Source organism: Pelophylax lessonae (genome assembly GCF_965119305.1).
Source record: "Pelophylax lessonae genome assembly, chromosome: 2".
Classification (NCBI taxonomy): Eukaryota; Metazoa; Chordata; class Amphibia; order Anura; family Ranidae; genus Pelophylax; species Pelophylax lessonae.
The window spans coordinates 333,629,865-333,657,852 of record NC_138769.1 but is presented as its reverse complement, the minus strand read 5'-3'; the positions used below and the strand labels follow the sequence as shown (position 1 = coordinate 333,657,852).

The window sequence follows — 27,988 nt, the reverse complement described above, 5'->3', positions numbered from 1 at the left end:
ATTCTTTTTGGATTGTTTTGGTACTATAGCACCTTCAAAAAGTACTTGGCTGACTGTACATTTCAGCACACAATATTGGGACTTTGGATATATATTTGGTCTGAAGGACTTATTTATTTACTTGATAATTTATTTATCACTATCACCAACTCATCATTTATAACACTGTAGCGCTTTATTTCTTTTGGAATCTTTTTTAAAGGAGTAATTCACTAATACTGGTTTCGATATCACTAATTTTTTACATTTTTATTTATTTATCATAACCATTGTGGCACAGAGCACAAGAGCACTTTAAAAGTCATATTGTATGCATAAGTATGTTTTATATATTATATGTTTGCCATATGGTACACTACACACCACTAGCACCTTAATAATTATCCTGTATATTTATTCATTATAATAGATAATAATATCACACACTAGTGGTAAATAAACCAACATATATCAGAAGTAGCGCCCATATCCTTTATCATTAATATTTCAGATCTGCAGGAGACCTGCATGGCATCAGCTAGTGCAATGCCTTACAGGCTCCCAAAATACAAAAATATTAAATGCACGTTGTTTTTACCAGCAAAATATTGCATTTATTGAAAAGGTGTAGTTATCCTTTAAGTACTTACTTAAACTTGGGATCTACACAAGAAACTTCCATTCATGAATGTGAGGCCTCCAATTCTCACCTATGATGTAGTTCTAATTGACTGGACCAGCACAGACAGATTGTTAGGCTGGCCATACACTATACAATTTTCTTATTCAATTTCCTTTAGATTTACCTTAAACTATGTAGTACAAGGGCCTGCCTGATTGCATACAAATTGAAAGTTTGTAGGTTTGACCCTATATTACATGGTTTTGGTAAATCTAAAGGAAAGTTGAACAAGAAAATTGTATAGTGTATGGCCAGCCTTAGACATTTGAGCTTGCAGTTTACAAGTATGTGGGTTTTCTCATTGGGATAAATTTGATGCACACATCCACCAAATAACATCTGCATTATTTATTTAAATAGGCCTTCACACAATTGTTGGCAAAATGTATTTTTTGTGCAGCCTTCTATACACAACACAATTGAAGAAAACCAGAAAATTACCAAATTTAAAAAATACTGGACAACATAATAGGAATGTTACGGACCTTAAAACGGTTATGCTTGCACATCAACTAGTTCTGGAGGCATTGGAGATTTGGGATGTTTGCTTTCAAAGTGCTGCTTGAATGTTTTAGGGTCTGGCATCTGTGTCTAAATTTGAATCAAGATACAGAAGAAAAACTATTAAAAAGAAAGGATAACACAAATACAACAATCCAAAAATCACTCTGTGTTCCCACTTTCTACCCTATTGACTTCTGTTAAAACCCTGCTACCAACAGAAAGCCCTTGATCTTCCGTCTGAAAAAACGCAAGTCAGCTAGAGTTGACATTATCCTCAGATTATGAGCAAGCTTTACACAGAGGTTTCCAGTGATCACACAATTTAAATGTACATATGGCTTTCCATATTAGACAGTTATTCATATAATACTGATCACAATTGTTAACTGGTTGATGATTTCATCAAGTTGAACTACACAGATATAATAAGCTGAAATTTAAAACTTCCCTCCCTCAAAGGCTTCATTTAGATGAGCAAAATAATACCACATAAGGCCAGCCATACATGGAATATCGGCCAGTTTAGCAGGAATTGGGCAGACTAAATGTACATTTGGGTACAACCAGCCTGTCAGATTCCCTTACAATTATCGCTAGCGGCTGCTATAGCTGCTTGTGATAATCAGGGTCTTTTCCAGGCAGGGATGACGCCCCCCCCCCCCCCCGCTTGCTGGAGAAGACAATGGGGTTCCCCTGTCAGCACTGTGTTGATGTGGAAATTGTGGTGGTAGGAAAGAAATTTGCACTGAGTATGGCCTGCCTTAGACAGACATCTGTCATTGTGACATGCAATAAATTAGAAGGTTGTAAGGGGGGATGGGTGCGCTGATAGTGTGTTGAAGTTGAAGCTGCTCCCGGTATTCAGTGCTTTTGAATATAGATAAATGTATATGTGGTGTGGGGTGCGCTAAACAACAAATAAATAATGAATATATAACATATATCTATGCGTGAACCAAATCAACAAAAGTGAATATATATAACATATCAATCTGTGAAGCCAATTAATAATGCAAATCAATTGGTGCATAAACATAAAAGTTCATAAGTGTCCATAAATATTTTGCAGGTGAGTAGAATTGTATTCTATCCGAATAATACGTGTATCCACCACCGAGTGAAATTCATCCTTACCAAACGGAAATAAATAAGGTGCAACTATATTTTCTTGTGCTGAAAAAATATCCAATCTCCTTGTGAACAAACACCACGTGTAAATCACCAAGAATTAGCCTCTTACCAGATGGTAATAGGTATGCACTTGTTCAGTGAAACCACCGCCTTGCTTCCTCTTTAAAATCCTGAAGTGGGATGTAGAACCGCTCTACCTTTCTTTCTCCACTAGATGGCAACGAGTACCAGCAAGAAACACAGCCTCATCCTTCTTTACAAGCTCACAAAACCACCGTGTATTAAAGGAAAAAAAAGGGCTAATAGTGTATTACCCTTGAGATTTATTCAAAAAACAGTTGATAATGCACTTCCAATTAGATGTCTTGTATTCAGCATAAACATAGGCATACGAATTCCTGCAAAGGCTTGCGGCCGGCTGCAGCACGGACCGCAAGTTGTGTGTAACGTGGTGGATACACGTATTATTCGGATAGAATACAATTCTACTCACCTGCAAAATATTTATGGACACTTATGAACTTTTATGTTTATGCACCAATTGATTTGCATTATTAATTGGCTTCACAGATTGATATATGTTATATATATTCACTTTTGTTGATTTGGTTCACACATAGATATATGTTATATATTCATTATTTATTTGTTGTTTAGCGCACCCCACACCACATATAATAAATTAGAAGAAAAGGCAATATCTAAATGAAATGGTACCTCTATAACTGCAAATTTAATCTATGTTGCTTAACTTCTTCCATACCGGGCCAATTCTGACATTTCTCTCCTATAAAAATCATATTTTTTTTCTGATAGAAAATTACTCAACCAGCAGAAGCCCTAGAGAAAAAAAAAGTGGGTGTTGCAATTTGTTTATGTCACGCGATAATTGCGTAGTAATTTTTCAAATGCATTTTTTATTTTTTATTTTTTTTTAAATAAACTGAATTTAAAAAAAAAAAAAAAAAAAAAAAAAAAAACACCACAATATAATACCCATTTTTTTTTTTTTTTCAAAATATAAAAAGAGAAACTTTAAAATGGAGCACGCTCATGGATGGCAGCCACCTCTCCGTAGTTGCGGCATGAAAATATTTACAGGTTGCCAGTTTAGTTACAGAAGTCTAGCGCTAGAATGATTGCTCTGGTTATAACTTTCGCGGCAATACCTCACATGTGGTGCAAACACCGTTTACATATGCGGGCGCGACCTACGTATGCATTCGTTTTTACGCGGAGACAGGGGCGCTTCTAATTTTTTTTTTTTTTTTATTTCTTTTTTACACTGTCCCTAATTTTTTTTGTACTTTTTTTTCTTCACTTTTATTCCTATCACAAGAAATGTAAACATCCCTTGTGATATAAATAAGGCATGATAGGTCCTCTTTATAGAAAAATCTGGGGTCTCTAACCTGGCATTCATGGTTCCCTCAATGAACTGTAGCTTCCCAGTGCCAGCAGCACTCATGCAGCCCCAGACCATGACACTCCCACCACCATGCTTGACTGTAGGCAGGATACACTTGTCTCTTCACTCCCCACCCAATTGCTGCTACACACGCTTGACACCATCTGAATTAAATAAGTTAACCTTGGTCTCATCAGACCACAGGACATGGTTCCAGTAATCCATGTCCTTAGTCTGCTTGTCTTCAGCAAACTGTTTGTGGGCTCTCTTGTGCATCATCTTTAGAAGAGGCTTCTTTCTGGGATGACAGCCATGCAGACCAATTTGATGCAGTGTGCAGCATTTGGTCTGAGCACTGACAGGCTGAACCCCCACCCCTTCACCCAACTCACCTGTTCTAAATGGAATCTGTCCTTTTAAACCGCTGTATGGTTTTGGCCACTGTGCTGCAGCTCAGTTTCAGGGTCCTGGCAATCTTCTTATAGCCTAGGCCATGTTTATGTAGAGCAACAATTCATTTTTTCAGATCCTCAGAGATTTCTTTGCCATGAGGTGTTGAACTTCCAGTGACCAGTATGAGAGTGTGAGAGAGCGATAACACCAAATTTAACACACCTGAGACCTTGTAACACTAACGAGCCACATGACACCGGGGAGAGAAAAATGGCTAATTGGGCCCAATTTGGACATTTTCACTTAGGGGTGTACTCACTTTTGTTTCCAGCAGTTTAGACATTATTGGCTGTGTGCTGAGTTATTTTGAGGGGACAGCAAATTTACACTGTTATACAAGCTGTACACACTACTTTACATTGTAGAAAAGTGTAATTTCTTCAGTGTTGTCACATGAAAAGATTTACAAAAATGTGAGGGGCGTACTCACTTTTGTGAGATACTGTAACTACAGCGGCTGGTCAGCAAGTGGTTAATAAATACTACACTATGAGCACGTTTTTCTGGTGTCGGTGATCCTTCTGTCTGGCTTGAGGAGATTGAGCAGTTTCCCTGAAAACTTCACCTGTGAGGTTGGAAGATCTACCACATCCATAGAGTATCAGATGTATCTTCATAAGGAAGACCTCTGAATATGCTTTTGCTGTCCTAGAACTTAAACTGCAATTGGTTCTAGTGCACTTCTTATATTTTTGGTGGATGCAGCACACAGATGGTGATTCAGTTAGATTGCAGAGTACTAACACTGGAACCATTTCATTTACACTTATGGACTTTTATTCACATTATTGTGATCGATTTTATTTGATTTAAAACTCAGTTTTGTTTATGCACATTTGTATACTTGTTAAAGAGCATCACTATTATTCTTACAGCGCTGCTTTTTTCTTTTTCATACACGTATGTCACATGAGAAATGGTTAAAGTGGCTGTAAATCTTTACATATACCAAGTAAAATGATTAGCTTCAGGTGATATACACAGATGAAACACTTCCTCCTACACAGTTGTACCCGTTTGTTTCCAGCCACCTCTTTTGTACATCTGTTTAAAGTCCAGAATTTAGACAGCCTTTCTGAGCTTCCAGAGGCAGGGATCCGATGTCACACACTGTACAGCTTCAAGAGAGAAAAGCTGAGTGTAATGTGAGACCTGAGTGAAGAGACATACCAACCCACCCCAAGAAAAAGAAAAGATAGAAAGATAGAGGCTGCAGACACAAATCACACTCCTTCAATCAAGGTACACATTACATAGGAATATGCTTTGTTCATTTTTCCTGTCAAAGGTTTTCAACAACTATAATGAACAGTTCAGTAAGAGTTCAAAGGGTGATCTGGGTAATCCATTAAAGTGACACTAAACTAGGGCATGGGAATTTTGCTTTGAACCTAGGAACCAGCTAACAAAAAGTTAGGAGCCAGTTTTGTTTTTTATAAAATCATACTTCACTCTGATGCCGCATCTGTCCCCCACCAGCTCTAAGACTGAGAACGGAGCCATGAGACAAGTGTCGATCGAGGCTTCTGGGCGGATTCCAACCATAGGGTTGCGACCCTTCCCCAGCCTGGACCAGCTCTGTGATGTCAGCCGACAGCAGGCTTCCTCTGTCAGCTGAAAACAGGTCACAGGAGTGCAGAACGAAATGAGCTTCGGCCTTGGCTTCAACCACTTGCCTACTGTGCACTTTTACTCCCTTCCTGCCCAGGCCAATTTTTAGCGCTGTTGCACGTTGAATGACAATTGCATGCTCATGCAACACTGTACTCAAACAAAATATTCATGATTTTACACAAATAGAGTTCCCGCTTGGTGGTATGACACCCCCTCCACGTCGACAGTACGCAAATATGCGGCCCCACTGCACTAGGCTTTTTTCCGTGGGGCTGCATATTTGTGTACCTCCCTTTGTGCTGGGAGCACGCCACACAGCGCGCTCTCAGGACAGAGACCGGGGTCTCACCGAGAGCCCCAGACCCCATTCTAACTATCGGGACCCGGAACGGTCAGCTACCTGACTGCTGTGAAAGCCTCTGACTGGCTATAACAGTGATCAATCACTGTAAAGCCCGCCCGCAAATTTTCTGTCTCTATGAATGGACGAGAGATACATTGTATCACTCTGTCCTTGCAGAGACAGTAAAAGTGTGTGAATAAAAAAAAAAAAAAAAAAAAAAAAAGGATTTTTTACTTACAGTAAAATCCATTTCTCTGATGTTTGTTAACGGACAAAGCTCCTGATCTTCATAACCATAGGGGACACCCCCCTAGTGTCCTAAAGGAGTAGGACACTAGGCAGAAAAAGAATCTGGCTACGCCTATGGGCAGTCCCAGGGGGTAAACTCCTTCTCCCTGCTATAGGTACCCAGTTTAGTTACAAGCAGTGCCAGAATAATTACAACTCCACAGGTGGGTGGGTGCTGTATCCGTCAATGAACATCAGAGAAATGGATTTTACGGTAAGTCAAAAATCACATTTTCTCTTTCATTCATTGACGGACACAGCTCCTGATCTTCATAACCTTTGGGACATCCCAAAGCAGTAACATGAAGGATGGGAAAAGCAAAAAAATCCCCAAGGCTAAACAATAGCCAACCAGGTAACACCATCTCAACCAAAACAACTGGAGCCCACCAGAAAAAAAACAAATACACCCTTGAAGAGGATCAGGTCCTCTAAAACAGCAGCCTCCAAAACCTTGCAGCCAAAAGCAGCATCCGCTAATGCCAATACATCCACTTTATAAAACTTTGTGAACGTGTGCACCGACGAACACGTGGCCGCCTTGCAAACCTGCGTCACTGGAAACTGATGACGAAGGCCCAGGAGGCATTAAGTGCCCGAGTAGTGTGCCTTAACAGGGACAGGAGGAACCTGAGCCTTGATGGAATAAGCCTAATTCACTGTCCGTCTGATCCATCTGGAAATGGTCAGAGAGGAAGCGGACAACCCTTTTTGAGGCCCATCCGTGAGCACAAAGTCTGACTTCCGGAAAGACTCGGTAGCTGCCAGGTACACCCCAATTGCCCGGACCACATCCAAGGCATGCAAAGCAATTTCCATAGAATGTTTAGGCCTGGGACACAGGGAAGGCAACACAACGTCTTCATTCAAATGAAAATCAGAGACTACCTTTGGAACGAACGACGGACAGGGGCAAAGAACCACCTTATCTCTGTGAATCCCCAGGTAGGGTGAGCGACAGGATAACGCCGCCAGTTCCGACACCCTGCGCACAGAAGTAATAGCCACCAAAAAAAGCCACCTTCTTAGACGGTGTTAAGCAAGGGAATCTCCCGAAGATTCTCAAAGGGAGGCTTCTGGAGGACCAAAAGCATCAAATTGAGGTCCCAAGGCGGCAACGGAGACCGCACTGGAGGAACCAAAACGTTGGACACCCTTAAGAAAAGGTGCACACGAGGGATTGTGTGGCCAAAGGTCGTTGGAAGAAGACTGCCAAAGCTGACACCTGGCCCTTGATGGTACTCCAGGCCAATTTCTGTCCAACCCCATGTTGAAGGAAGGTCAAGATCTGAGCCACCGAGAAGTAGCGAGGATGAACCACAAGAGACTCACACCATGCAATGTACACCTTCCACATACTATGGCAAACCTTCCTAGAAGTAGATTTCCTAGGTTTTAACAGTGTAGGAATCACTGACTCAGATAAACCTCTATCCTTCAGCCCCCGGCCTTCAACAGCCAAGGCATCAAAGCCAGCAACTAAAGCAGGATGGAAGATTGGTCCTTGAGACAGCAAATCTTCTATGAGAGGAAGCTTCCAAGGAACGTCAGCGACCAGCCACACTAGATCAGCGTACCAAGCCCAGCGAGGCCAGTCTGGAGCCACTAAGCTGACCGGAATCTCTTCTGCCTCAATCCTCCTCAGAAGTCCTGGCGGAAGCTTGAGAGGAGGGAAGGCGTAAATGGCAAAGTTGTATAATTGTATACTCTACTGAAGGAGCATAAGCATTCCACAATTCCACCAGGCTGCCCAGTTATTTGTTAGTTGGGCTCAATCATTACTTCATTAGTTACCAAATTTGACTGCACAGTCAAATCTATATCAATAATGGGTACAAGTGATGACCTCAGCCCAACATACCATAAATATGATCAAGGACAAAAATGAGTGGATATTTTTTCCAGCCACATGTGCTTACCTCATGTAAAGTCCCCTGGGCCATTTCCCCAAGGGGCTACCAGCGCGTCTGTGGCGTCCGCCTGAGGATCCCGTGACTGAGCAAACCTCTGCACCTGTTGAGCCGAGACGTCAACAGATCCACCTCGAGGATGCCCCACCCGAGGCACAACTGATGAAACACTTCCGGATGAAGGGACCACTCCCCAACCAGTCCAACGCCTGCCGACTGAGGTAATCCGCCTGCCAGTTTTCCACCCCGGGAATGTGTACGGTGGAGGGGGCTGGAACGAAACAATTCTCCCCACCTTAGAATGCTGACTACCTCTAAAGCCGCCAGGGCACTTCTTGTGCCCCCCCCTGTGATTGACATAAGCCAGGACCATGGCATTGTTCAATTGAATGCGCACTGGGCATACATGAAGACGATCCGTCTACACGATATCAGGGACTCCTTCGTTCCCTGAATCAGTCAGTCAGATATGATTGTCCAGAGACTGCAGTCTTGTCCCATTTGGCCAGAATCTCCCTTTGTATGTAACTGTGCAAACGGAACCGCCTCGAAGGTAGACACCATCAGGCCCAGCACCGGCATGCAAGTCTGGAGGGATGACCATTCGCTTGACAGCAGACACCAATTGCAGCCTGCAATTTCTGGAGTATGTCCAGAGGAAGGAGCACTCTGGCTAAGGCCGAGTTCAGAGTCAGACCCAGATTGTCCAGCTTTGTGGACGGAACCAGAGCAGATGTCTGAAAATTCAGAATCCAGCCAAATTCCCGCAGTGTTCATATGATGACGATCTCCAGGATTTCCACCAGAGCAGTAGGAGACTCCGCTTGCAGAAGGTTGTTGTCCAAGTAGCCCAGTACCGCCATCCCCCCGTTTGCATAACAAAGCTAGCACCGGTGCTAACACTTTTGTAAAGATCTGAGGAGCGAGACCAAAAGGGTAACGCCACAAACTGAGAATGCTTCTCTCCCACGGCAAAGCGGAGGAAGTGCTGGTGACCGGCACATTTTGGAATGTGAAGGCAAGTATCCCTGATGTCGATAGTGGCAAGAAAATCCCCCTGATGCAGGAATGCCACCACCGTGCGAATGGAATCCATTCTGAACTTCTGCACCCGCACAAAGCAGTTCAGCGTCTTGAGGTCCAGGATTGGACGCACCTTGCCTTCCTTCCTGGGAACTGTAGACCGGTTTGAGTAAAAACCCTGCAAACATTCCAAAGTCGGAACCGTGACAATCACCCCTTGAAGCAACAGGTCTTGTACCGCCCCAAACAGACCCTATAAGCAGTCCAGGGACAGGCTCAAGTTGGAAGGAAAGAAGCTTGTGGGGGGACAAGAGCGAAACTTGATCTTGTAGCCGAACCCACTTGTCTTGTACCAGGGAAGTCCACGGTTCCTGAAACCAGCAAAGACGGTCCCCCCACCCTTGATACAGGTGAAGGCGCACCTTCATTGCTGAAGGAGCCTTGTCCGCGGGCCTGGAGAAGCCCACTCTCAGGTTGTCAGACCAGGTTCATTTGGATCCTCCGGAGGAGGAGGCCCTGAAAGACTTCGAGCCCTTGTCAGTTGGCCCTAAGGGACGAAAACACTTCCTATGAGCTGAGAAGGAGGGTCCACGTCCACGATGAGATACCTTGCTCTTAGTAGCCTGCTGGAGAGAGGTACACTTGACGACCGCACCACCCCCCCCCCCCCCCCCCCGAGACCTTTACGTCATCCAGGGTAGCCCCAAACCAGCAATCTCCTTGAAAGGGTAGATCAGTCAAGACCTTTTTAGAAGTCTGGTCAGCAGACCAGCATTTGAGATAAAAGACACGCTGAAGAGCCAATGCTGAAGCTGAAACTGAGAGCTGAGCCACTAGGGGAGCCGCATACAAAGAAGCATCACAGAAAAGCTGCAGCCCTTGGACCAGCTGGTCTGCCAGCTCAGCAAAGGCAGGGGGGAAGCGGTTCTAACCTCCAGGTCAAGGCCTAAAAGCTCAGCCCATTTGGTCTAAGTCTGCGACACCAGGGTGTCACCCTGAGTTTGTACACAATGACACAGCCAGGAGGTACACATTGTTGCCCACAGCCTCCGCCTTCCTGTCAGCCGGGTCCTAAAAGGCCGGGGTCTCTTCAACCGGAATCATGGTTGCTTTGTTCAATCTGAAAACCGGAGCATCCACCACCGGTGGAACAGTCCACTTCTTAATAAGGGACTCCTCATAGGAGTAATGACTAGAAAATCGCTTAGAGACCCTAAGGGGACGCTTTGGTCGCACCCACTCTTTAGCAACAATTTTGTCAAAATAGGTGGGGAAAGGAAACACCTTTGCCACTTTGGATGGCTTGTGAGTGTCAAAGGGAACCTGCGCCTCCGTCCCAGCTACATCGTCCATCTTTAAGGTCTCACGCACAGATACAATCAGTGCGTCCACCAGCGCCTTTTTGTGCGTGTTTGCAGATGTGGAGGAATCATCCTCCCTATCAGAGGGTCCAGGTTCGTGGTTGCAGACCCAGCAGGGTGACCCACATCTGCGGCGGCCAAATCAGATTCAGGATCTGATGAGACAGATGAGGCACGGGAAGGCAGGGGGCACTTTTTGCTAGCCCCAAAAGCCACCTCCACCCGGGACACAAAGGACTCCAGGACCACCGTAAGTGCATCAATGGATGGTTGGGACCCGGAGGGCCCCGCAGCATCAGAGGGGATCAGGTGGGAGATGTGCTCTAAAGACTCCATGAGTCACCAGGGGGACCCCACAAAAAAGGTGTAAAACACTGCAAGGGACAACCCCCACCACGCTAGCAGTTATCACCTGGTCACCAGGCACTAAGCGATCCTCAGCAAGAGAGAGAACCCCACCAGACTCACCACCCAGCAGAAACAGGTACCTGCAGCAACCAGTATAATCTGCACTCCATGTGCGGCAATCAGGAAGTGAAAGGATCCAGGAGTCAGCACCAGGGGATGAGGAGGGGCTCCCACCACGGAAATCGCCGCCCACAGGGCTCCACTGTGATGGCCGCCGCCGCTATTTTCAATGTCAAACCACCGCAAAATGGGCACCGGACTACACAAACATAGCCACTGTGCATAGAAACATAGGCTACAGCAAAATGGCTGCCCCGCACGGCCACACAAGGCTTCCCTAGGTCTCAAGGACAGACCCAGGCAGGACGAGGGGCTCTGGCAGGAGCCCCCGTTAGGTACGACCCCCTCCTCCCCGCACAGCTGACCGTCCTATCGCTGGTGGCACACCCCCCCCCCCCCCCCGAGCACCCATCGCCAGTACAGCGCCCTGCCCCCACCCCGGGAGGTGAACCAGACCACCCAAACAGCTCCAGCATAAGTGGAGGGGAGGTAGGATGGGGGAAGAAAAGGCGGGGTGCCTGACGGGAAGGAGGGGAACCCGGGGGTACAACCATACCAAGAAGGGGCCCACGTCCACCCCAAAACCCTCCAGGGGGAGGGGACAGCTACTCATACCAGGAACCGGGTGGGCACCACTCCAGACAGAACCCCTCTACATCGAAATGGAGGGCTGTCAGCCAGGAGGAATGCTGCAACTCAGGCCGTGACCCGGTCGTATGCGACCTCGCGAGGAGTTTAACTCGCAGGCCAGCCCTGGTCTAGTGGGGCTATGAACGGAGCTGAGGTCTGCGCACACTAGCTGGCCAGCCCGTCACCCAGTCCGGCAGTTGAGTGTAGATCTCACAGGCAAAATCCAGGAGAAACATTTTTTTATCCAAAAAGAAAAAAAACTTGCCAGGACCAGAGATCCCAGCAAGGAACTAGGTCCTTACTCCTGACTAGGCATAAAACAGGTAATTTTTCTCCTTCACTGATGTGCGCTGATGACGCTGCACTGACGTACACTGAGGCTGTACTGATGAGCATTAATGAGGACGCACTGATAGGCGGCACTGGTGGGCACAGATTGGCACCATTAGAGGGCACTGTTGGGACTGCACTGATAATCAGTGCCCGAGTCCCTTCTACAGAAGCTGGTTATCGGCTATCTTCTCCTTGTGCTGTCAGCATGACCATAAGAGTGGGGATAACTGGCTTCCGTTTACATCCATGATCAACTGTGATTGGACACAGCTGATCACATGGTAAAGAGCCGCTGGTTGGCTCTTTACCTCAATCTGTTATCAGCAGTGTCGCTATCACAGAGCGTGCCGCCTGCACCAGGCGCGATCACAGAACACTGTCATAGGACGGCATTCTAGAACTTAGCAGGCTGTGTTGTAGCCGTAATTCGGCTATAGCACGGTTGTTAAGTGGTTAACTAACAAAGCTTACAGGTAGAACATATAGCATGTTCCCGAAGGTGAACTTAATTTTTTAAAAAGGTGGGCAATTTTTGTGCTTGGGTGTAATTTACATTTTTTACAATTAGAATATATATATTTATTTATTTTTTGTTACACTTGAGTCTCCCCCCCCCCCCCCCCCCATAGGAGACAAAAAGAGCATATGATGATTTTTTTGGGGCGACAGGTTCTCTTTAATGAGTCATCCAGGGTCTATAAGACTGAATGTAATGCAATGCACATTCTTTCTTCATACACGTCAGTAACAAGGAGAGGGGAGCGGACGTGTGTCATATGCCCAGGGTGCGTGCAAGCATTCGGGCGGCAGCCCAGGCATCAGAACACAATTTGTCACCATGGCAACCTGCCATTTGTCCCGCCCTGCACTAAATTTCCTTATTCTTCAAAAATAATCCATATACATCCACTACCTAATGGCCCTGTAAACTATTGTTCAACAAATGGTTTTTCTGTGTTTTTCTGCCTGTAGCATCCTCTCCTTTTCCTCAACACTAGGGATGGGCTCAGGCGTCTTCATGTCCTAGTCCCAACCCACCTGAGCAATCCCATCAGGGAACCATCACTGCACACTGCCAATCATAGACAGTGAGGCATTTCCCGGCCCGCAGCTGCACACACACACCCTGAGTAGGCTGCTCATGATTGGCAGTGTGCAGTAATGGCTTCCTGGTGGGATTGCTCAAGTGGATTGGGACTAGGATCCAAACATACCTGAGCCCATCCCTTATCCTCACTTCTGTTTGTTTGGAAAAAGTAGTGCATGTTAGTTGCAGTTTTGTAAACTGCTCTAAGGATGCTACAAATCCAATAGTCCATGGTCCATCTTAAGAGTGAGCAAGAGAGGGTGGCCATGTTTTTTCCTTGCTTTGTGCACTGGTCCAAATCATTTGGTGGAGGGGGATTATGGTGTGGAGTTGTTTTTCAGGGGTTGGGTTTGGCCCCTTAGTTCCAGTGAAGGGAACTCCTAATGCATCAGCATACCAAGACATTTTGGACAATTTCATGCTCCCAACTTTGTAGGAACAGTTTGGGGGTGGCCCCTTCCTGTTCAAACATGACTGTGCACCAGTTCACAAAGCAAGGTCCATAAAGACATGGCTGAGAGTCTGGGGTTAAGGAACTTGACTGGCCTGCACAGAGTTCTGACCTAAACACGATAGAACATGTTTGGGATGAATTCGAGTGCAATCGGATTGAGGTCAGAACTCTGTGCAGGCCAGTCAAATTCCTCAACCCCAGACTCTCTCATCCATGTCTTTATGGACCTAGCTTTGTGCACTGGTGAGCAGTCATGGTCATGTTTGAACAGGAAGGGGCCACCCCCAAACTGTTCCCACAAAGTTGGGAGTATGAAATTGTCCAAAATGTCTTAGTATGCTGATGCCTTAAGAGTTCCCTTCACTGGAACTAAGGGGCAAAACCCAACCCCTGAAAAACAATCCCACACCATAATCTCCCTCCACCAAATGATTTGGACCAGTGCACAAAGCAAGGTCCATAAAGACATGGATTAGCATGTTTGGGGATGGAGGAACTTGAATGGCCTGCACAGAGGCCTGACCTCAACCCAACAGAACACCTTTGGGATGAATTAGAGCAGAGACTGCGAGCCAGGCCTTCTCGTTCACATCAGTGCCTGACAAACATTCCCATAGACACACTCCTAAACCTTGTGGACAGCTTTCCCAAAAGATTAGAAGCCGTTATGGCTGCAAAGGGTGAGCCAACTCAATATTGAACCCTACAGACTAATACTGGGATGCCATTAAAGTTTGTGTGTGTGTGTAAAACCAGACGTCCCAATACCTTTAGTAATATAGTGTATAGATCTCTAACAAGGTGCACAATGACCAGGCCCAAAATGAGAGGAAAGGAGAATCAGTTATAACCCAGCATTCTCCACCTCACCCACCACAGTGAATAACAGACCAGCAGGTACATACACAATATGCCCAGAGGGAATGCTCACCCACTGGTTGTCTTTTCTTTGACCACAATGTTCAGTGGAGCTTTAATTTACTCACCACCCTTGGGTCCCTGGCTGGGACCAGCTGCAGCTTTCAATGCAGGACCAAGCACATGTTCCATTGAGGCCAGAAATACCTTATCTGGGCCTGGAAGCTATGACATGGGAACTCAGAATTAGGTCTGGAACGAACCTGGACCAAAAAATGCTCTGCAAGTCCCCTGGCCAGGAGAAAAAAAAAAAAAAAAAAAAAAAAAAAAAAAAAAGATACCCTTGGCGACAGCTCAGGACACCACATCTTGGACACTTGCATGTTCCCAGACTGGGAAGGAGGACCACAGGGCAACAACGCCTGGGCCATCAGGAGTAATCTCCAAAAGAAAAAAAAAAAAAAAAGAAGGGGTATGATGCTGGGGAAAAAAAAAAAAAAAAAAAGAGGGGGCTACACCTTCAGGCTAGGCAGAAAGACACTGCAGATGTACACCAACATAGATTTGGCTGCTCCTGGATGGCAGGAAAGCCAAACTGAGGAACTATGGGGGGTTCTTCACTATTCTGCCTTTGAATCCTGCAGAGGAAGGAACCAATCTGCGGTACAGGAAGATGTTCGGGGAAATATATATTACCCTGCACACAGGACATGTGAAGACTAAAGCTGCCTTTGCAGCAGCTTTCTGATCACTTCCATGTTTCTTCTTCTCAGCTTGCTTCTTGGCATTCTTTTGTTGGGATTGTATCTTCTGCTGTCCCCTTGCCATCTTGCCAGCCCTGTAAATGCATAGTAAAGGTTATTACTCACATAAGTAAAGCTTTCAGTATCATATGCTCTGAACTGTTGCAGTATTGACAGGGTTTATCAACCAATTGATTAACGGGCCATTTTTTCCCCTAAAACTCAACGAGTGTCAGAGCATTTACCTTATAGAATTTGTAGATACCCTATTATATATTGTTTTTTTTTTTTCTCGGGACAGACAGGACTTTAATTTGGTTATGTTTCTATTTCCACAGTTTTTATTAGGGAAAAGATGTACAAAGTGTGGAAAAATGCATTTTCCTGTAGTTTTTCTCAATAAAGTGTTTATGTAACTTGCATACCCCATATATATTTACTACAAAATATCAACACAGTCTGCCTATTAAAATATCACATTAGGGCAAATTATGTAATGTAGCAGAATAGTGAGGCTCAAAATATGTATATATGTATTTGTTCTACTTTAGGAAAGCTTTATTACTTTTCGGTTCTACACTGTGATGCATGCAGTGGAAAAAAAAAAAAAAAAAAAGATTTGCAAAAATTGCTAGCGTAACTTTCAAATATGATTAACTCAGGTTGATGAGGGCACAAATTATCACTTTTTTATTTATATTTTGCAAAAATCCAAACATAACTGCTTGCAAAGTAAATAAAAATGATATCCCTTCCATCTTAGTCCCCGTTCACACTGGGGCGACCTGTGAGGCGACCTGGTCGCCTCACAGGTCGCCTTCCATAGGGAAGCTGCGGACCCGTTCTAATAGGAGCGATACAAGTCGCTCCGACTTAGAAAAAGGGTCCGGAGCTTCTTTGAGGCGACCCGGAGCGACCGTCATAGACTTCAATGTTATGAAGTCCGTGCCGGCCGCTCCGAGGTCGCGGCGCGCTGCTCGCACCGCGACCTCGGGAGGTCACCCCTGGAAGTCGGATCGCCCCAGTGTGAATGGGGCCTTACAGTTAGAACCTGGGGAGGGACTATTTTTATTTACACATATTATTCCAACATCAGGTGCAGGAGATGCCTGGTCCACCTGTCTGCTACATCAGTACAAGACAAAAGGTGGCCATAGATGGATCAAAATCTGGTTGGTTCAGCAGGGACCAGCTAAATTTCAATCCATGTGTGGCCACTGCAGTTGAATAGAAATGGATCTACCGATCCATTTCTGTTCAACCCCCCTGTCAAATAAACACTTGATCAGCAGCTGCTGATCTATGTCTTCTGACAGTGGGGAGTCTCCCCACTGTCACAATACAGTAGCACAGTGGTTAGGATTCCCCCATCCACCTCAATTATGTTCATTTTCTTTGTTCAGCCACTGGGCTGAATGATAAAACTGAACCACATTAAAGCTAAAGTTGTCTGGAGCTGGAATCAAGTGACCTCCATTTAGTGGTCTAGGCATCCGACAAAACTGAATATGTGCTCGATCTTCCAGATTCTGCCAGCAACCTTGCTTAGCAAGACAGTGAACATTTAATAAATGAGTGGTGGGACAGGTAAATTTAAACCAGTGGTTGCCTCAGATGTGGACTCACCAATGGCCACATAATACATTTATCATACGTAATGCTACTGAAGTCCTGACTAGAAGACAGAGCCTGTGTTACAGGAGTGGCTGAAAACTTACCGTTAGTGTACTGGTAACGGCCTTTCTCTTAATCCTTCCAGGACGGCCTACATATGAGAGATTGTGGCTCCGCCTCACAGGAAACACAACTAATTTGCAGCTGTTAAAAAAGGTCCCACCCATCCTTGAGCTTCAGTAATAGAAAAGTACCTTTCCAACCGAACTTTCAAGAGACACAGTTATTCAATAACATACAGCTACACATATATACATATATATACACACATTTTTAACTCACCACCATCTTGGGCGGGAAGTAGGCCGGCCGTCCTGGAAGGATTAAGAGAAAGGCCGTTACCAGTACACTAACGGTAAGTTTTCTCCTTTCACCCTTCCAGGACGGCCTACATATGAGAGGATAATAAAGGAATCCATACTGGCCTACGTTAGGGCGGGACCACTGCCTGTAAAACCTTTCTGCCAAAGGCAAGGTCTTGTTGCGACAGTACTTACACACGCTAGTGTTTTAGGAATGTATCTTGACTGGACCAGATGGATACATGGTGGATCTGCTCCCAGGATGTTCCGGCTTTTTCGGCCCAGGAAGTTGCCATGCCCTTTGTGGAATGTGCCTTTAGCTTTGTTGGTGTGGGGTTACCTGACACCTTATATGATATACTAATGGCTTGCTTAATCCACCTAGAGATCGAGGGTTTTGATGCTTGTAAACCCTTCCTTGGTCCAGAATGTAGAACCAACAGGTGGCTACACCTTCTAAACCCCTTAGTTCTTTCCAGATCTGCGAGAAGACACTTCTTACATCCAGACAATGGAATTTCCGTTCTTTTGCACAGCTAGGTTTTTCACACAAAAAGGTGACAAGACCATCTCTTGATTTCTGTGAACAGAAGAAACTACCTTGGGTAGGTACAGTGGGTCTGGTCTCAGAATCACTCTGTCTTAGAGAATTAGCATAAAGGGTTCCTTTATGGACGAATTTTTGTAAATCTCCCACTCTTCTGGCTGTGGTAATTGCCGACAGCAAGTTAACTTATTTGCCAAAATATTCAGGGTAACCTTCTCTAAAGGTACCGAGGGTTCACTAGCTAATGTCTCTAGTACTTGCGTTAAGTTCCAAGCTGAAACATTAGCTCTATTGATCGGGGTCGTTAATCCCTGAACTAACCAATCTTTTTAATTAAAAAAGGCTCTTTGTCCAGACTTTTATCTAAGAAAACAGAAGTGCCGCTACCTGTACACCAAGGGTGTTAACTGTTACCCCTTATCTACCCCATCCTGTACAATTTTAAGGATAACGGGGATTGAGGCAGAGGAATTTTTGCCAAGTACAGAATGTTTTCCAGATTTTGGAATAAATTTTCCTAGACACTGGCTTTCTACTTGAAAGGAGGGTATCAATGACTCTGTCTGAACAACCTTTCTCCTTCAGGATTTGGCGCTCACTACCCAGGCTGATAACTGAAAAACCTGTGGCCTGGGGTGAAATAAGAGGCCTTTGTATTAACAGATCTGGAACCTCTGTTAGTTTCCAAGGAGCTGTCACTGATGGGGATGTCAGTCGCAAACCACGTTCTCTTTGGCCCCCAATGGGCAATCACTATGAAATGCAGTTGCAGCCATCCACAGTCTCTGTATGATTCTTGGAATCAGATTTTGAGGAGGAAAGGCATATGCTCGCCTAGCATGCCATGGCTGTGCTAGGGTATCCAAGCCTACCATATCCTTTTGTTATGTCCAGGCGAAGACCTGGTTTACTTTTTTGCTCTGTCAAGTGGCAACCATATCCACTTCCGGTTGACCAAACATTTGGACTAGAAGTTGAAATATTCTGGGATTCAGTTCCCATTCTGTCCGTTTGATGGAATGATGACTGAGGAACTCCCACTTCCCAGTTGTCCTTCCCTTTTATGTGCGCTGACAATGGAGAAATGATTCTCTTTTCTGCGCAGCTCAGTGTCTATTGAGCTAATTTTAATAGGGTCTTTGAGCTGGCACCCCTTTGATGATTCAGGTAAGCTACTGTTGTAGCATTGTTTGAATAGATTTGGACTTTTTTCCCCAAAATGTCCTTTCCGAAAGCTTTTATGGCCTTTTCCACCACTTTTAGCTCTCTGTAGTTGGGTGAGGCCTGATTTATCTGTATATCCCAGGTACCCCGGGTATGAGCCCCCTCCAGGTGAGCCCCCCCCCCCTTTTGGAACTTGCGTCCATGGTGACTTTTTAAGGGTTGTTCTTGACCCCAGAGTCGGCCTTCCCCTAGGTTTTGGGGAACTGTCCACCATCTTAATGATGATATTATTTGAGGGGAGAGCGTGATTTATTTTGTCTAGGGACTTCTGTCTCTTGTTCCAAGAGAGCAGGTGGAAATATTGAAGGTCTCGTGAGTGTAGTTGGGCCACTCTACAGCTGGGATACAAGCTGTCATCAGACCCAACATCCTCATGATCTGTCCCCTGAAACACCGAGGATGAAAACAGACATTTTCCACCGCCGAGACCACTTTTCCTTTTCCTCTGGGAAAAACAGTTTCTTTACTCTGAAATCTATCTTATACCCCAGGCAGACTTAAACCTGAGCCGGTTCTATTGAGGATTTCTCCACATTTATCAGCCACCCTGCCGGCTGTAGGACTGACCTCACTTTTTGTGTGTCTGCCTGTTTTGCTGATCTTGAAAAGGTCAACTTATAGCCCAGATAAGGGATCAATATTAGGCCCTGAAGATGACGCTGTCCTATTTGCAGTCCTTTCCACTGCGAATCTTAGGAATGCTTGGAGTTCCAGATGAATTGGAACATGCATGTAGGCGTCTCTTCAATCCAGAGTGGTCATAAAAAACGTCTCTTAACCGATCTTTTTTCGACTACCTGAATATTCTCCATTGAGAATCTTTTGTATATCATGTACTTATTTAGCTTTCTGGGATATACAACACGACGGCATCTACTTGCGGGTTTGTACCACAATGCGTGAGAGTCAAAAATCTTTGAAGACCTGATTTCACGGTACAGGGGTATTTACCCTCTGCTCCATCCACTCTTGAATCTCCTTTAACAGGGTTTCTTCTTTGAGGGATATGATACAGTTATCTCTGCCATTGGCTGAGAAGAAAAACTTCAGTCTGTATCCTCTCTGAATGATCTGGAGGACATAGGGGCTGGTTGAGATGTTTTTCCATTGCGGGAAAAAAATTGGGATAACCTGTCCCCCCACCTTGTGTCTATTCTGGGAGTTCCGAAGGAATATCTCCCTTTTTCTCTTTCCCTGAGGATCTGGATAAACATCCTCCAGGCCTTGATCACACAAAAAAGATCCTTTGCCAGACCAGGCACAAAGTCTTAACTTGGAAGAGACATCTCCTTCATAAGCTTTGCACACACTGCTCTCCTAGCAGCATTCATGAGAGCCGCTGTTCTTGCAGAGGCTATAACTGACTGAACAGCTGAGTCTGTTAAGTACGACATCATACCCCTCAACTATAGACAGGGAACTTTAAGATGTCTTGTGAGCTTTTAATTACTGAGATAAACTTAATAAGCTCCTGATTTCCACAATTTTTTTGGCCAGATAGTAAGCAGGTATCTGCTATAGCTGTAACCACACTATAAGAATTAGCAATTCATGCCTCCTTTTAACAAGGATTCTGTCCTTATTGTGACCAGCACTCAAAAGATCTCAAATCCTAAATACTTTGTACGTGGGAAGTTGTTTAGGGGAGATTACTTCCACTTTAGGTGGGGGATGGTTAACTTGCAGCTACAGCTGATTAAGATAATGAATCAGAGGACCTGTGCAAGATATCACCAAACCCCGGCCAGTCTAAAGCTGAAACACACTATCCTACTTTTGTTGGTAGATTTCCTTCAGATTTACCTTTTCTATGTAGTGCAAGGGCCTGCCATTGCATACAAATTGAAAGTGTTTAGATCTGCTCCCATATCATATGGTTTTGGCGAGTCTAACGGAAAAAGTCTTCCGAAAATCTTATAGTGTGTATGGCCAATTAGTGAGACGAGAATTTTACCAGCGAATCTATTCATGAAAAATTATATATTTCAGTGATTGTGAATAGAAATATCTCTGGACTGGGTGTCCCCAAGTCCTTGTACATTCTAGGCTGGTGTAGGGTTCCTTTGAGTGGTGTACACTGCTTTAAGGAATCCTTTCCATAGTAACTAATCACACACCTACTGTGACATACAGGGTGTTTAGCCTGGTTGGGTCTTGGCTCATGACCCCGCAATCTTTATTTACGAGCATAGCCCACTACCCCACAGTTTCCAGGAAAAAGAGATTTTTGTCCTTTTTTGGAACTTTTTTCTCTTTAAATCTGTTACCGCCCAAGCCCTCCTTACTTAGTTATGGACCTGGGCTGGCTAGTGTCTTTCCTTGGATCTCGTTCATCCCTTGTTTGCAAAGGAGATGGCTTGAGATTCTGAAAAGAGGAAAGAGGGTCCTGCTCTAGAGAACATACATTCCTGAGCAGACAGACTATCTTAATCTGTGATCACATGCGTTAAGCTCTGATGAGTAGCAGCTGTAGTCCACAAAGACTGGATTAGGCAACCCTACTGCACTGATTTAAGAAAAACTTCATTAAAACAGATACTCTCAAGCCAATTTACCAACACACGTATGGCTCAAAGGGTTTGTGTGCAAGGCTTATGCCCCATACACACGTGCAGATTATCTGCAGACTTTTGTCTGCAGACTTACCTTTTCTATGTAGTGCAAGGGCCTGCCGGATTGCATACAAATTGAAAGTGTTTAGGTTTGACCTCATATTATATGGTTTTGGTAAGTCTGCAGACAAAAGTCTGCAGATAATCTGCACGTGTGTATGGGGCATTAAACAGACTACCCCACAGTACCGCACTTCGAGCATGTTTGTGCTATTAAAGTAGAGGAGGGTCTGACAGAGGCCTTCCGGGCCGAGGAACGACCTGCAACAATAAAGAGAGAAACAAAGTGATTAACTTGCTCTCTTATTTAACATATGTGCTACTCCCAGACACAGATAATTAACAGGGCTGTCAGTAAGGGAACAATTAAAGGCTTGCTGATCCTAGACCGTAGGCAGCAGTAGGCCTCATTATCCGGTAAATTCACTTACCCGGTCTCATGTCCCTGCAGTCACCTGTGTACCGACTTATACCCCTAAGGAATGCGTTGTGCTTTGGTCTCTTTTTGGGGCGATTTACAGCCCCTTCGTTTTTAGCCGGAGATTCTGCCATGAACGTCACATGGACCCGGCGTCTCCTTCATGCTGCGCTCTATTCCGGGTATCGCTCGTCCGGTCTTCACAGCGAGGCTTGAGGCGCGCTCCTTGGCAGGAAATTCGAAATCCTTACCGCCTTAGAGGAGCAAATGGAGGAGACTTTTCCTGCAGAGACCACAGGACTTCAGGTATAGAGGGACCTTCACTGTAAGGTAAACCGCACTACCTGGCATGTTGGCGAACTGAAAGTTCCTGTTTCCAGGATGCAGATAGGGAGGAACCTGCCATTAGGCCGACCATAGCTGCCTTTCAGGGGTACCTCTCAGACAGTCCTTTGCCTTCAGGTAAAAAAAAAACAAACGTTCCAATGTGAGGTTGGAAACACAACTGAACTGAAGCTCAAGGATGGGTGGGACCTTTTTAACAGCTGCAAATTAGTTGTGTTTCCTGTGAGGCGGAGCCACAATCTCTCATATGTAGGCCGTCCTGGAAGGGTGAAAGGAGAAAAATGGACTAATGTGGTAGCAGACAGACAATCATCAGCTGGGGACATGTTACAAGAGACTGCTATTAATGTGGATCTACAGGTTTCCTGTCACTTTAAATAGTGTGTTTGGGCCAAGCTGATCCAATCAAACTACTTCCTTCACTTAGGCCCCTTTAACACATGGGAGTCCGTCGGCGGACTCCTTTTTTCTCAGCGGGGGATCAATCCGCCGATCCCCCACTGAGCAGGGGGATGGCAGCTCTGTCTCTGGCTGTGTGCGGAGACAGAGCTGTCAGGTCCCTGCTGTTATCTATGGGGGAATCGGATGAGAGCGGACCGCTTGTCCATTCTCATCCAATCCGCTGGACAGATGGAAAATAGGGTTTCCATCCGTCCAGATTTGACAGACCAGATCGGATGCCAGCAGACATGTCCTCGCTGACATCCGATGCCCCATAGAGATGCATGGGGCATCCGTTCAGATCCGCCTGAAAAACTGACAAGCGGATCTGAAAGGGGCCTTACTGCTACATTGGCTCTAAGCACTGAATTATTGTTTTAAAAAAGGCCTAGATTATTTCCTAGATACACAATATATAACTGGATACCAATATGTATAGGTAAAGCTGATCCAGGGAATATTTGATTGCCTCTTGAGGGATTAGCAAGGAATTTTTTTCCCCCGCTGGTACAAATTGGTTAATGCTTTATTGGGGTTTTTCCCCCCCTTCTATTGGTTGAACGTGTGTCTTTTCAACCTATGTAACTGTATGCAGCTCCATACTGTACACAGTGCTGGGTTCCAGCTGTGAGGCAGACTCTTCCTGAACAAAACAGAGCTGGGCTGAGCAGGGCTTAGCCATTGAGAGGAAGCTTTGTATTCTGTGAATGAATTCAAAGCTTCCTCTGATTGGCTGAGTCAGGAATAGTGACCATCAGTCTGCCTAAGACAATCAGAGAAAACATATTTTTCCACAGAATACAAGGACACCTATACATGGCTGAGCGCCACTCCGACCAACTGTTTCGTTCTGGGTGTGAGACGGGAAGAGTCTGCTTCACAGCTGGAACCCAGCTACATACAGTTCACAAAGCAGTTAGTGAAGGAAATAATTCATTTGGACCAGCTTGGTCCAAACAAACTATTTAAAGTCACAGGAAACCTGGCGATCTAGGTACCCACTCTCGAGTAAGATCGCCGCAATTGTTGTACGGCTATCTACTCAGTTTCCAGCCCCTCCTCCTCCCCCACTGCCTTCTGTCAGACCTATTGGTCCCAGAAGACTGCGGGACCATTCAGAAAGCGCAGCATTACTCACGCATGCGCAGTAGGAAACAGGCTATGAAGCCGCAAGGCTTGACTTGCTTTTTCCCTTACCCTCGCCTGCACCTGGATCGGCTTGGGGTGCCGACATTGCAGGCTCCCAAGACAGGTAAGTGTCCTTATATTAAAAGTCCGTAGCTACGGTATTTGTAGCTGCTGACTTTGATTTTTTTTTTTTTACAGGCTGGAACTCCTCTTTAAACGAAAAATTTGTTCTGTCCCCGTATGAGAAAATTGTTTGGAGTTTGTCCCCTTTGGAAATTTTCGGTCTAAATCGAAAGTTGTGTACACACTATCAGAAAATCGTACAATCGCTCCTTAGAAGAAAAACATTCACCTGATTTTCTTATAGTGTGTACGAGCCTTTTCTCTATTCTATATTAGGTACATATTTTCTTTCCTCTGCTTTGTAGATCCCTTTTACAGGGATCTGTGTAATGTCGAAAACATAGCTCCTCAGCTGTCTTATCCCAATTACTATTATACAGGATTTATATAGTGCCGACCACAGGTTTGCACAGCCTATTGCATTAGGGTGTGCACCCCAAAGCTCAAACACAAGTCTTTCTCTGCAGCCTCAGCTGCACTAGACAGTGCGTGAATGGGAAGTCCTCTGTCCTGTTCATTCACAAACATAATCATAGGAAACACAGTTTACTATGGTTGGTTCAGTTACGATTGAACACTGTGAGTGATTGTGTTCACTGTGCCTTTAGAAAAGGAAGGGACCAGTAAATAACATATTGATTAGCCCCTTTCCTACTCTCCATCCTGAAGCATCCCCCAAAGCTAAGGGGAGAGGAGGGAAACCAGCAGCACTGGTCCGGGGGGGGGGGGGGGGCAACGTCCTGGAATGCTCGGCAGAAAGGGGAATCGGCACCACTCAGAGTGATTAAGGGCTCTTTCACACGGGCGTTCCGATCAGATCCGCCTGTCAGTTTTTTTAGGCGGATCTGATCGGATGCCCATTCAGCCCTATGGAGCAGCGGATGTCAGCGGAGACACCTCCGCAGACACCCACTGCCATCCGCATCCGATCCTGTCCGTGAAATCCAGATGGAGGGAAACCCTATTTTCCATCCGTCCTGGGGATCGGATGAGAGCGGACAGGCGGTCCGCTCTCATCTGATCCCCCATAGAGAGCAGCGGGGGGCTGTGACACCTCCCTCTCTGCACTGCAAGCGGAGACGGGGCTGTCATCCACCGGCTCAGCTGGGATCGGCGGATTGATCCCCGCTGAGCAGCATGGATACGCCTACAGAGGCGGACCGTGTGAAACAGCCCTAAGGTGTGCCCTTTCGCACGCCTATGGCGCTAACAGTTTGCGCATCGCTTTACAACAGGAGGGCAGACAGTAAAGTTAGAATACAAGAGGAGGAGTCAGAGGTTCCTGCTCTTTAGAGCTTACAATCTAGCACAGTGATGGCGAACCTTGGCACCCCAGAGGTTTTGGAACTACATTTCCCATGATGCTCCAGTACACTGCAGAGTGCAATGATCATCATGGGAAATGCAGTACCAAAACAGCTGGGGTGCCAAGGTTCACAATCACTAGGAGATGACTGGCAGCATGATTTAGTTCCATAGTTCCGCTCACAATAAAAAAAATATCCGTCCTGCTTTGTCCTATGAGACGTGCAATAAAGCGATCACAGAGCTGCCTGGATTTAGTACTCCCCCCATTCCCTCACACATAACATGTCTGGCCATAGAGGAGCACACTACTATCTAGGGAGCACCGAGCAGAGCACAGTCATATCCCCGGCCATATCATCTCCCTGTATCTCTGAGGAGACCTCACTGCTAGCAGCAGCATCCATGAGCCCGGCTGCCATTTCCTCCATATTGTCTACCAAGACTCTGGTGTTCCCCGGTACCATCCCTCGCCTTGGCAGCCCCTTACGTACCTCTCTTCCTCCTCAACACACCACCAAACCTCGCCCAACTCCTCTCCTGTCACGATAGTTCAGTCACGCGGTGTCGCGACACACAGGCGGCACTTACATCCGGGCCTTTCCGGCTTCTTCCAGTTTCGTCATTACGTCACTTCCTCGTTAGGTTGAGAAAGAGTGCTGCTAGGCAACAGTCACCATAGAGTAGATATGTGTGATAGGGTGAAAGCTGGCTGTCCTCTTGAAAAGGCTCAGTTCTGGGGGGAGTCATTTGCCACAAGAAACACAAATTAAACAGACCTGACTGATGCAACATAAAAAGCAAATACATAAGAAAAATGTACTAAATGAATGCATAACCATATCAGCCAATCAGCTGGCTGCTCAACGTATTAACCACTTCCATACGGGACCAATTCTGGCACTCTGCTCCTACATGTAAATATCATCATTTTTTTAGAAAATGACTCAGAACCCCCAAATATTATATATGTTTTTTTTTTTTGTTTTTTTTTAGCAGAGACCCTAGGGAATAAAATGGTGGTTGTTGCAAATTTTTATGTCACACAGTATTTAAAAAAAAAAAAAACAGTTTCATGAATTAAAAAAACAAAAAAACACTAAAACTAGCCCAATTTTTTGTATAAAAATAAATTTAATGGTACGCCAAGTAAATAGATACCTAACATGTCACGCTTTAAAACTGCGCACACTCATGGAATGACACCAAACTTCGGTACTTAAAAATCTTTATAGGCAATGCTTTCAAATTTTTAACAGGTTACCAGTTTAGAGTTACAGAGGAGGTCTTGGGCTAGAATTATTGCTCTCACTCTAATGGTCCTTTCACACGGGCTTTCCGCTCAGCAGACTCCGTTTTGCTCAGCGGGGATCAATTCATGACAGGTCCCTCTCCGCTCTGTGTGCAGAGACAGATCTGTCAGATCCCCGCTCTCCTCTTTTGGGAGACCACCTGTCCATTTTCATCCGATCCTATCTGCTCCGATCCTCCAGATGTATGGAAAATAGGGGTTCCATCCTTCAGGAGTTCACAGACAAGAATCATATCAGATACCAGCGGGTGTCAGTGGACATGTCACCGCTGACATCCGCTGCCCCATAGGGATGCATGGAGGATCCAATCAGGTCCGCCTGCAAAACTGAAGGGCGGACCTGATCGGAAAGCTTGTGTGAAAGGGGCCTTACATTATCTGTGATACCTCACACATGTAGATTGAATGCTGTTTACATATGTAGGCACAACCTACATATGCGTTCACTTCTGCATGCGAGCACGCGGGGACATTTTTTTTTAATGATTGTTTATTTTTATTTTTTTAATTTTACACTTTCCCTTTAATTTATTTTTTTTTTTGATCACTTTTATTCCTATTACAAGGAATGTAAACATCCCTTGTAATAGGAATAGTGCATGACAGGTCCTCTTTATGGAGAGATTTGGGGTCAATAAGACCTCAGATCTCTCCTGCATGCTGGAAAGCCTGAAATAAAAAAAAAAAATGATCTTGGCTTTCCAGCCAAGATCATGGCAGTATTTACAACTGCAAGGCCAGGTGTGATGTCATAACGTCCCGCCCAGGCCTCCAAGAGTTATAGAAACTGCCGGGGACTATCTGGTCCTCAGTATTCTCTATGGTGTACATACACCGCCGCCAAATTCCTTCTCCGGCTCGCCGATCACATGGGTGAGCTGGTAGAAGCACTCCCTCGTTCCCTCCCGCCACCTGCAAGAACAATCAAGCAGCTATGATTGTTATTATGGTAAGAGAATCGCTGGCTAAAAAAAATGATTTCTGAATAATGCCTGTAGCTGCAGGCATCATTCAGATATCTCCACTCATATGACATACTGCGGTATGGAAGTGGTTAAAGCAGAGTTCCAACCTGAGAAAAAAAAATGAAAAGTCAGTAGCTACAAATACTGTAGCTGCTGACTTTTATTTTAACCACTTTAACTCCAGCCACTGTGCTGCTACTGCGGCACAGTGGCTCGTTCCCGTCCAGCGACGTAGACCTACGTCGCTGGACTCCTCCCCCTGTAGGCGGCGCTTGCACGCCGCCCGGAGGCGCGCTCCCGCTGTTTTCAGTCACAGCGGGAGT

General features: G+C 45.4%; 1 protein-coding gene across 1 annotated transcript; it reads right to left on the bottom strand.

Moving 5' to 3' along the window:
- Positions 1–1,140: 1,140 nt before the first annotated feature.
- On the bottom strand, positions 1,141–26,015 carry LOC309545335 (zinc finger protein 706-like). Its single transcript, XM_082244493.1, has 3 exons — positions 25,883–26,015; positions 15,223–15,364; positions 1,141–1,252 (listed from the first exon to the last, which is right to left on the bottom strand). Exons 2-3 carry the CDS (start codon positions 15,352–15,354, stop codon positions 1,157–1,159), a joined length of 228 nt encoding a protein of 75 aa, XP_082100619.1. The 5' UTR covers positions 15,355–15,364; positions 25,883–26,015; the 3' UTR covers positions 1,141–1,156.
- Positions 26,016–27,988: the final 1,973 nt, after the last annotated feature.

Coding starts and splice junctions, on each gene's coding strand:
- LOC309545335 (XM_082244493.1), bottom strand. CDS start 15,354: ATGGCAAGGGGACAGCAGAAGATACAATCCCAACAAAAGAATGCCAAG. Junction 1,253..15,222: donor TCACATGTCCTGTGTGCAGG/GTAATATATATT, acceptor ATTCAAATTTAG/ACACAGATGCCAGACCCTAA.